The sequence below is a fragment of the Bombus pascuorum genome, chromosome 10 (assembly GCF_905332965.1).
Source record: "Bombus pascuorum chromosome 10, iyBomPasc1.1, whole genome shotgun sequence".
In the NCBI taxonomy this organism is placed as follows: Eukaryota; Metazoa; Arthropoda; class Insecta; order Hymenoptera; family Apidae; genus Bombus; species Bombus pascuorum.
The window spans coordinates 10,979,490-10,990,841 of record NC_083497.1 but is presented as its reverse complement, the minus strand read 5'-3'; the positions used below and the strand labels follow the sequence as shown (position 1 = coordinate 10,990,841).

The 11,352-nt window shown below is 41.0% G+C and overlaps 2 protein-coding genes across 2 annotated transcripts; one reads left to right on the top strand and one right to left on the bottom strand.

Moving 5' to 3' along the window:
- Positions 1–149: 149 nt before the first annotated feature.
- On the bottom strand, positions 150–3,149 carry LOC132911465 (uncharacterized). Its single transcript, XM_060968108.1, has 2 exons — positions 856–3,149; positions 150–660 (listed from the first exon to the last, which is right to left on the bottom strand). Exon 1 carries the CDS (start codon positions 2,126–2,128, stop codon positions 1,013–1,015), a length of 1,116 nt encoding a protein of 371 aa, XP_060824091.1. The 5' UTR covers positions 2,129–3,149; the 3' UTR covers positions 150–660; positions 856–1,012.
- A 4,220-nt stretch (positions 3,150–7,369) lies between these two features.
- Positions 7,370–11,129, top strand: LOC132911127 (uncharacterized). The gene is made up of 5 exons (XM_060967527.1): positions 7,370–8,992; positions 9,088–9,333; positions 9,444–9,820; positions 9,894–10,048; positions 10,340–11,129. The coding sequence occupies exons 1-5, from the start codon at positions 8,380–8,382 to the stop codon at positions 10,644–10,646; spliced, it is 1,698 nt and encodes a 565-aa protein (XP_060823510.1). The 5' UTR covers positions 7,370–8,379; the 3' UTR covers positions 10,647–11,129.
- The last annotated feature ends 223 nt before the right edge of the window (positions 11,130–11,352 follow it).

Here is an 11,352-nt window from a genome sequence, read left to right as displayed (position 1 = left end):
GCTATAAATGGCTACCGTTCTTTAACCGTAGCCACTCGAGCGTTTGAATCATCCGTGCTGTGTCGCAATCGTTACGAACTTCGCATTTAACAATCCGTATCTATGGAGTTTAACTAATTAACGAAACCGTCAATGAAGAAAATTGGCAGTAGTCGTTGCGTGAAACTTTATTGCATCAGCTGGATATATAGCGCGTGATAATCATTAAAATTGTGATATCAAACAGGTCATACTACTAATCTATTGTAGTAATCGTATGAATGCAAAGATACAATGGCTCACTTATAGAAACCTTCCATGAACATGAAGATCATAGATGAAAAACTCATTTCCTGTCACTCGTGAAAGAACAATTTTTAAATTCAATACGCTGTCAGTCAATTCCACGTCGAAAATATCCTTCCATTTGATCTTCGGATAAAATCTATATTTCTGTCAATTTCAAAAATATTAAAAATATTAATTAACATCAACCAACACGCATAACAAGCAGACTAATATTATTCGTTTCTTACAAAACATTGTTCATCGCAGATTTTCGAATCTGTCAGGTTATTTGTTATAAATGATTAAAAATTATTTGGTTACTAGCAAACATTATCGACAGCAAAATTTTGCTCCTGTTACCTCCGACCATCGTCAATTTTTATCCACATACTACTAATTCATAAAAAATATAACTTAGAAAACACGAAGTTGGCACCCCGCTGGGGGTAGCCACCCACATGCTATATTTATTTTATTTTATTTTTTTATTTACCAATGAGATATAACACTTTACCAAATTTCCTTCGGGACAAATTGTAAAAACCAAAATAAAATAAACAAAAAAAAAAAACATACTACTAATAATACTGAACTTGAAATACTTGCGTGAGTCATTGTACTTGCATACGTTCTGAGATCGAAGATTACGCGTAAACTATTATATTACAAGGAATATCGATATTCAAAATTGCTATCGGTATTAAATATCGTAATTCGCAATTTAATTGTCTCTGTTGTTTTCATTTTAAGAACAGGATCCCTCGACGACGCGATGCGCTGCCTGATTCGCCAGAAATCTTTCTACTCTTTCCCTGAATTCCCTGCTGGACTCTGGCAGTGGTAACCTTGGTCCCGAATTCCTCAGGCTGTGTAACGTTGTTAAATTTTGCAAACTTTCAGACAATCTTCGATCGTGATCCAAAATGTCCGGTTTTGGAGCTGGTTTCCTCTTACTCGCTGCTGTTTCGTCCAATTTTTTATCTCCAGCTGTTCCATTCACGTAGCTGCTTTCTGGCAACCGATTCATCATCCCTCGCAACGCTATTCTAGCGCTCAGTGCAGACCAAAATGCTTCGAGGAGAGACGCCACCAACACGTTAACTGTGAGTAAGATCTTAGTATGCGAGGACTGGTGATGGTCTCTGTACAAGAATGACATCATTCTGCTCTTGATCGTTTCCAAGGATTCTCCGGTAACGTTATCCGAATCTTGCGAATTCTCTTCGTCCTTAGAATCACTGTTGGTGAACGATCTACTAGGACTTTCGGTCTCACCTTCCTCAGGATCAATCGTCGAAGTTCTCAAGATGTAGCCAGATATGTTGGACATGTTATCAAATACAATGCCAGGCATGGGAGAGTAGAGACGAATCTTTGGAGATTGATCATAGATTCTACTGAGATTGAAATTGTCTTCGCTGAGTGACATCGTCTCGTTTAACAGAATATCGTTCTTCAGATCAGAATGATCTCGCGGCTGCTCGAGAATTCGTTCCAGCGACCACAAAGAGCTTCTACTTTCCGCGGCGGCCGCGATGTCGAACACTGTGGCGATGAAGCAGAGAATCGCTGCCATCAAGGCGAACAGACTTCCGTAAAAGAAGATAGCGATGTTCCTATCGATGTACCATCTTCTCCAGGCGAGTAGACCGGTCACGAAAGGAACCAAACACGCAACCGATAATATTGGACCTTGAAGAGATAAGGCCAAGCTGCCTAGCAGAAGGGAAAGTGCGCCCAGACCAAAATGCACGAAGGACAAACCTCCCACGGTCGATGCCGAATAACGTCGTTCGGATGGGTACAGAGAAGACAAAGCTGGCTTCGTTTTCACCTTTATCACATACACGTTCTCCATCATTGTTCGCTCGGCGAATTTTATGTAAACGATTTTTTGTTACAAACCAGGACTGAGACTATTCACGTTAGAAAGGTTATCACACAGAGCTTTTCGATAGGGTTAGTGAAAATTCGGTTGTATCTGCCATGGCGACCCATGGCCGTTGACACTGTATTTCCCAGACGTGAATACGTACTACGATATTAACCTGAATACCTCGAACGGAAATTGCTTTGTACTTCCTGCTGTTTCGGAATCAAAGGCACTTGACCGTGAACGAAATATGTATACCAACTGTTACGAAGACACGAAAGAGATATCAATGGTGTTTGGAAGGCAAAGCTCTGAAAGACGGCACACGACTCAGACGAACGTTCATAGCGAAGATTGCTGCTCGTTTCGCTATCTTAACTCGCAATCGTGTTCGTTGGATGACTGCAACTCAGAATTGCTGAAACGTTAATTCGGTCGAAATCGACGACGATTTCCGTACGGGTAGAAGCAAGCAGCCGGTCAATTATGCTAAACGCTTGAATTTCATTGAAATCTTCGTCGCGGCGTCGCGTGAATTTCTTCCTGGCTGTCGACGAACACCGCGAATACGCTTGTGCAATTCGTTTCGAACAATGGAACGAGGACGAAAACTGAGGGAGAAAGAAGAGCCACAGAACCGCGACTGTATCCAATAAGCGTGAACGCGAAACGGTAAATAGGTTTAACAACCTGACGCGTCGTCGTTGCTACAACTTCTTTTTTTCTCATACGTCTATGGTGGTAATGCGAACATTACGCAATAGCAGTTGACTATGAAGCGATGCAATTATCTCGTTGCACGCGCGTATCGGCGTTCTCTGGCTCGGCTTTTCTCAGACACCGTTTTCACCGATTTCTTGCCTCTTTGTGCCAGCCGCTCTGGATTTTCGATCTCATGGGAAATCACTGATCCAGTTTCCATCCACGAGAACTGTCTACTCTGTCGCCGATCACGAGCGATCAATAAAATCGTTGTCTTGATCGTTCTTCGAACTTAGCTTAGCCTTCTCGTTGACTTCTTTCGACCGGTTGTTTGTCGGTTAATTGAGACCATTCGTCCACGCGATGAATGGAGTAATTAACGTAATTAACATGATCGGAAGGCAAGACAGCGACTGGTACTTTTCAGACGATTATTTCCAATCGAATAGCTGCTCTTTTCGCTTAACGTCTCACTAAATGTTAACGAAACACGCATTTCCTTCACTTTACGAATTTTACTTGAACGCGTGTAAGTCCAACATTTAATTATAAGAGTGTGTCGATTTGAAAAGTTGAGGGCAGAATTCACGAGAGCAGATGATTGTCCGCGAAAGACACCTCTGTAGAGACTGAGCTACGAACGAAGACTAGTTCGTGTTAAAATTACTATGAGATCCTGAACGGACCTCCCACGCGGTCGGTTTGCAGTGAAAGGGACAACAGAGAACGACGGATAGATGAACCTTCGCGTTGTTTTAAGCCTTCTTCACACCACTTTCCACGCTCGTAAAACGATGTCACGCTTGCAGACAAAAAATGCATCTGTCATATCTTGTTTCTTTATATAAAAAGTTGTATGTTAAATAGTGTCAAGGCTCAGGATCAAATACCTCGTCATTTTATATTTTACAGACAACTCGGTGAGAGTAAGTACATCCTGGAATCTACATGAAGGACTTACGCTAACCTTTACTCTTCACCATAGAAATACACGGGCTTGGCAGCCGACCTTTTCTCCCAAGCTCAATAGGCCCGCACGCTATTAATAATATTGATCAATCCAATTTGACAATGATCCCAGTCGCTTTAACATTTTTTGCGAATGGTCTTTTCTTAATAATGCTTCGTTAAACTTAGTATTTAAAACGATAACGATATCAAATTATCGAAATAGTATTGGTTTTGTCGACCGTTCACGGAGAGTCGTGATCTCAAGGAAGCGCGTCAACGGGAGTCGTAAATTCCCGTTACGATTTTACAATCGACGCTACGAAATTGATCGATCCCCTATTTCGATTAGGATAATAGAGGTAGTTTAATGAGTATAATGCTCGATTAACAGTTCAAAGATAGTATATATTTCCAACAACTTTGTAGAGAAGATAGTTACGCTGGTACGTAGGGTATAAGTCAAGTAGGTGAATGATTGAAGGGTGGAAATCCGATAAAAAGATGTTGACTGTTCTAAAGTCGATGGACCAGTGAATTCCGGTGACGATGCAGAGGAAAACTATTGCTGGGTGTTGGTCGCCCCACCATCGGTTGTTTGCAGATGAAAATCCTGGGAATCATGGGAAAACTCATGTTTCCCCACATTTCACCTGATGGAGCAATAACCATAAGGTTTCATTTTGATTCGAAGGCGTTTTATACCGCTTAACGGTCTTAACGGTCAAATCGAAATGCTTAATTTTAAGATAGTTCCTTATGGTTATTACGGTCCAATTAAATATATTGACGTGGCGAGTGGCTGCCTCGACCGAGAGACAGATTTCGGGCTAGGCAAAGAGTCTCTGGACGAAACAGTATTTTATAAAATATATCTTAATATCTTGCAACAATGTTAATATCGTCAATAAACCAAATTAAAAAATATTGACAATATTATAAAACACATAAAAATAAATCCTACGATAATGTTACTTTGTAAAGTATTATAAAAACAATTGACGATATCATCGATAGTGCACGAGCGTTTTTAGAATAATCTAAAAGTAATTTCGTTACGCACGTGTTACCTCGAAAAAAGGATTTGGCCTATGAAGAAATTTTCCATCGACGTTAGTTTACAGCGTTTCATGCGAAGACAATTCCCAACAACAGGGATTAATTAATTTGATCGCGCTGTTTTATCAGAGCGACTAACAGAAAGGTCAACAGAGATCATTACGATCTGACGGCAGAGTATCTTTAAAATATTTCAGATACGTTTTGTACTTTATTCTTCAACCTTCTACAAACAATTGAGCAGTTTCATAATATATACCGCTTCGATGGGTGAACATCAAAGTGGCAACGGGGAAAGGTTCGATGATTCATAGCGTATTCGAAAAGAGCGACAAAAGAGGAACAAAAATGACACGTGCCGAAACGTGTCCCGTGAATAACTAGGCACGTGTGTACGTCTGTTTTCCAAATCAATTTCTAAAGATATCCTCGCGGACATTTTTAATGCCTTGTACTGACTCATGCATTGATAATGTTCGTTGCACGTTTAACCTTTAGGTAAATGCATAATTTTTCCAAATACGATAAACTTGTTTGAAAATGAAATTACAAACATGATATTCCTTAAGAAAAAGAAGAAAGTAAGCAGGGAAGAGAATTTTCGTATATGTACAGTGCATATCGATAATTTAACAACCGGAAAATTGAGAAAGAGTCAGGAACCGAAAGAATTGTGGATCTTTTTAATAGATTCTATTTGAAACATGGGTCGTGGAACTTTTTCAGAAAACGTTCTCACATTATGAAAGTCGTGGAAAATAAAAGTTTTAATTTGAATAGAACTCATAAGATATAAAGATAAACATTTTTCCGTAACAGTGACGATGCTGTTGCAAAGGAAAACTCTTACTCGGCGGTGATCGCTCCACCACAGCTCGCGTGCGAATGGAATCTCGGGAAACATGCGATAATCCATGTTTCCCCAAATTTTATCTGATGGAGCAATAGCCATAAGGAACCTCTTAACTCGAAGGTGTTTTATACCATCTAACGGTCCTAACGGTAAATAAAAAAGCCTCGTTTTATGACAGTTCCTTAGGATTATTGCGATCCGCCGAATTCTATGTGCATGCTGATGGCCGCCTCGAACGTAAAGAGTCACCGGACCTATCAGATATTTTCTTACGAAACATACATGTTTGAACGAAAGAATTTCTTTTAAACGCGAAAGATGACTATTTATTTCGGTCGGTGGAAAAAATTATATATAAAACACGGACGAGAAATATGTAAACCTGGTACTCATCGCAAGAAAGGGGAAAAGTTCACTTTCTCGATCTTCCGGAACAGAATTCTTCCGTCATTGATAAATCATTCGAGCGGAAAATCCGCTACGCTTTCCTGCAAACTGATCGCAATTCCTCAGAGAATAACAACGAAATACCGCTTAATAGAGGTGAAAAGAAACGCGTTCGATTCGATTCTCAAGAAAATACACCTGTCATGTATGAATATCATCTGGACTATGGTATATTCACTTTCTTGCCATTTATTAAAACGAAACTATATTAACGACGAGGCACATGATTAGAAAAAAAAGTGGGTGTCGTATTATCGCTACTTTTCCTGTCCTCGATTTATAATATAGGACGAACATTATCCTCGTGTTCTAGCACATTCTCCCAAGCATTTTTACCCTAACTACTTTGAAAGAACCAATTCCATTCGTTGGAGCATGAAAGCAATAACTTCTTGCAAAAACTAAACGTTATTACATAATAGATAATCGATGATCCGCGTAGTCGCGCATTTACCCGGCGTTAAAGTCTCCGCGCACGTAATTTCTCCAAAAACTTGCGCCCAGGCTCGTCGAATTTACAGTCGGAATTTTAACACGTCGGTTTCCTCCCTATTCCTTGAAATGACTTTTCGGCCGTTAACATGACGCTCGGTAGTACGTATGAGCTAACAGTGTATTTGGTGCATGAAGAGTGAAAGATAAAGAGCGTGTTAGTGAGCGATACGCGTTTGTGTTGGAGCAGCTGTTACGATTGGGGCACGCGTCTCAACGGTCGCAGCAGCTGCCCAGAAAATTATCTATAGTAACCTCGACTGAAGTTCCCTCATGATGTTCACGTGATGAATTCACCGTATGTCTTATATAAGTTTACGACAAATATTCTATTTCTAAGAAAACAACGTCGGTTTAACAAAAAAGAATCAAATTTCGATTTAACAAATGGCCAATGATAAGTAACTACTTCGTTTCATGAATGATATTATTTTTCGTAATCTCTTACGATATATAGGTACCTTAAAAGATTAACATAATTCTACATACAATAATGTATGAAACTGCAAGAGTACACTTCACAGAGATCATCGAAATATCATATTTGAACAGGTAATTACCTGTTACATTAATAAGTCGAGAAATTTATAGTTTGGTAAAAATCCTACGTATGTGGATCACCGTTCACATTGTGTACTAATTTTCTACTACACATATGTTCATAGTAAATAACTCGCAACCTCTATATGCATTTCAAGATTGGTTTGGGACGTTATCAATAAAACAATGATATTATCGTACCTCGTTGCGGTGCTCGTAAAAATGTGCATAAAGTAATGTTCATAAAAGTTACATCGTATACATATTTCGTGAAATGCATCCGAAGGGAAAGCATCGAAGAATTTCATTTTTAAACTACCGAAATTAAAATATAGAGCGGTATTTAAAATTTAAATGTCGCGGTAGAGGTGGAAAGGTCGTATAAATTCCGCAACACACTATCGGGGGTAGTAGCGACACAGAAAACGTTAGAAAGAACTATAGGCGTCAGAGTCCCCATCCTGTGATGCGACACCACGTTCGCATTATGTGAACCCTCTGACAACCCCTCAGGTAATACGTAGTACACATACACGCTTGTATGATGGAAACGGTCGAAGAAACGCCCTTCGTATTGTACACATCTGCTCTTGAGGGAACTCATGTGGCAGTTCGTTGGAAGCAACCGTAGCGTACGGATCGAACGCATTTCACCATTGGACTTTGCTCAACGAAGTCGTCGACTTTTCGAACAAATTACGAATTAACTTTTTTACCATTACGAAGGAAACTTTGGACAAACTATTTCTTACCATTTTTGTGAATATTGAAAAAAAATGATTAAGAAAGATTGAAGATCGGAGTGTCTTAAATCGTGAAAGCAAGGAGAGACAAATTGAAAGAAGAAAATGTGCAGGGCACACTATATCTCGAGCCAAGACATCATCTCACCACCTAGGCAAACAGTAACGTTCTCCCTGGAAACTTGGATATCGCCTACCTACGTCAGCAGCGCTTTCCTGATTCTCATCAAACGAAGAAACAAATCGTAAATCGGAGGATATAATCCTCCGGTTTATGATCAAACCGTAAACGACAGCCACTAGAAATACTAAATGCGCGTGACGATCGTCGCGCGCGTCTCAATAAATACTCGTTCATTTACATCCAGTGTCGCACGCGGACTGTTAAAGATAGCGTGCCTCGTGAAACTAAGTGAAACAGGCACCAAGCAAAGTTGCAACCTCGAAAGGATAAAATGATGGATCAAATAACGGAACTAGCTCCTGTGCATTGTTACACGAACCCCTCGTTTTGCCGCCAATCGGAATACATACCCGAGGATCATTCCAATGACCTACCACCACCACCTCAATTTCAAAGTGGTGACGATTTACCACCACCACCTCCGCCATTGCAATTGCAAAGCAACGTCGGTCAAAGTAACCCTGCGTTTCAAGAACCTACCGAGAGTAGAATCGAAAACAGCGACGGTAAAGACAACAGATATTGTTACCTCGAAAATAACAGCAGTGTTGCGCATCGAAGATATGGAAGCGTTCCAGTGGAGGGACACCGCGCGATATACAGCCAAAGGTCAAGGTACGAGTACATACAGGACGAGCAGAGGGATCAGATACAGAGGAGGGGTTCTTTGAGGTACGAGTTCATTCCACACCAGCAGGTGCAACAACGTTCTGCACCGGCGACCAACCAAGACGACGGGAGGGAACTGCAGATGCAAAGTTGTCGGAACAACGGCGGCAGATACGCTGTTGTACCGGGTGATCAGGATTATCAGGACGAAGAAATCGAGTGGAACAGCGCAAAGCACGTGTCGTCGGTGCGGAGTCATATTAACACGCCACAGGGTAAGTTTGGCGAGATTAACAGGCGTACGAAGCCTCGAAATCCTATTGCAATTTTCTCGCAGCCATGGCAATAAAATAGCAACACGTGTTATTAGGTCGTTATACCAGAGTGCCTTTGCAAGAAGAAGACCCGCCAGCTCTACCGGAACGAAACGCCCAGGAGCTGTCGGTTTCCCCGAGAAATAACTTGGCCACGCAAAAACTGCACGAGATATTGACTACTCCGAGGAAGCCTCGATCCAGGTCCGAGGAGAGGACTCTATCTCCAAAGAGACAACAGTCGTTCAATCAAACCGGTACACCACAAAGAAGAGCACTCACACCAGGTGGTTCCCCGACTGGTACGCATACCTTTGACAAGTATTCATTTCGCACGACTGCGTCTTAAAAGATCGCCAGTTTTTATCAATAGCTGTAGATATAAATAAATTTGCATTCCACGGAAACGTAGGTCGAACGTTCAGTCCTACTCGTTGCACGCCTCAAGGAACTCCACAAAATCGTACGTTCTCTATGAGACCTCAAACATCCACCCCGAACAAAGAGCCATCGGCACGAAGATGTCTACCGTTATTGGAAAACCCGACTCGACAACAGGAACTCTGTCCAGCCAGCAACTGTGGAAGACTACGATACGTTAGCACGGCACCGATCGACCTTGTCACGATGGGTCACGGTGATCCACCGCCTCGTTACGCGTACGTGGAAAATGGACCGGAATCTATGCCAATGGTGTCCGGTTCACCTAGGTATCAAGTGATACCTACAGGACAGAAAAGGAACGGATATCAAAGCGTAGAAAGTGCTTTTATTGCTAGAACCGCGGTGGTGAGTAAAATACGTTACCGTTTGCATAACCACGTAATAGAGAATGACACGATCCTGTGGTTTATTTATACAGGTACCACCACTGTCACCACCCAACAGTGACGCAAATACAACCTTGGCCAGCGGCTTGGAGAAAAACGACAGAAAAAACGCGCCACTCTTATTAACTTTGGTTGGTATTTTAACCTGCGGTTTGGCCCTGTACTTGTCTTGGACGCAGGGAAGAAGGTAATTAATCACGGACAACAAATCCCAAGTTACAAAAGTGTTTGCACATATCCTTATTCTCCAGTGAAGCAACTTTTTCTCAAATTTTACGTTTCACCTTCGTAGTATCAAATTTTTCTAGTCATACGAAAGTATCGCTTAACGATACGCAACTTAATGTGCTTGAACCTAATTAAGTAGCATACAAATACTGGAATAAATACAATGGCGTTGAAAGAGTTTTCTATAGCCACTGCATATCGAAAATGTCGTAAATATCGTCAAGTTCTAAATGTTGACGTTCATTCGCAGATATTATTACGACAGTGCCGCGGGTTGCGGCATGTGCTGTGCCTTAGCTGGCATCTGTAGGACGCTACGAAAGACTTGGACAGGACTCGGGCTTGCAGGATTATCGGCACTGAGCTGTGCAGGACTTTTGCTACTTGCTGCCAAATCCCCTAAACCTGGCACCCCTCTCCACGATGTCACGGCCGGTGCTTTGTGTGGAGTTTCCTTACTAGGTGCCATTTTGGCGTTATTCGCGCTTCTGTCACCAAGGTGCAATTTAGGACGACACAGAAGGGTGCATTCCTGGATTCCTCGGCTTTCACCCTGATTTTCGCATTCAGATTGTCTAATCGCGTATATATAGAATATGATACGCCTGGCGAATTTCAGCAATTTGAAATTATGTCAGGGTCAAGGTCTTCGGTGATTTCACTAATAGATGCAACCGCCGCTTGGCCTTAGTTTCAATGATATACGTAAAGGTATTTTCGATTCTACATATATTTCTAAGGTTTGGAATAGGTTTACGGTAGATTTTGATTTAAAATATTTGTAATTTAGGAATATGGCATGCAATATTCAAAATACTTTTGCGTAAATCTTTGAAACTAAAAATAGCTATTAAATATATTGGTGAAATGTACCTCAAAGTCACAGAAATTGTTGAGCTGTAGCCTGTTCTTTATTCTGTAATTACAATTATTTTTATGCAATGAAACGTTGTCTGACCAGGCATAGAAATCCTAGTCTGCTGTTTTGTCAAGAATATTCTATAGGTCTAACGTAGGAGAAATATAATGTAAGAAAACAATTCGAGCTCGTTACGTATCGTTATCTGAAGTGAAACAAATTGATAATATGTGCTCCCAACAATTACCTAAGTACAATACTTTGTATTTCTGTAAAAGCCTGTATATTTTCTACCGATTTTTAAATAAAACAATTTCTACATCAAATTTCCGACCATTTTCATATTCATCGATGAAATGACGATCGAATTGTGGCACGGTTCTCTGAGCGCACACTTGTTTTAG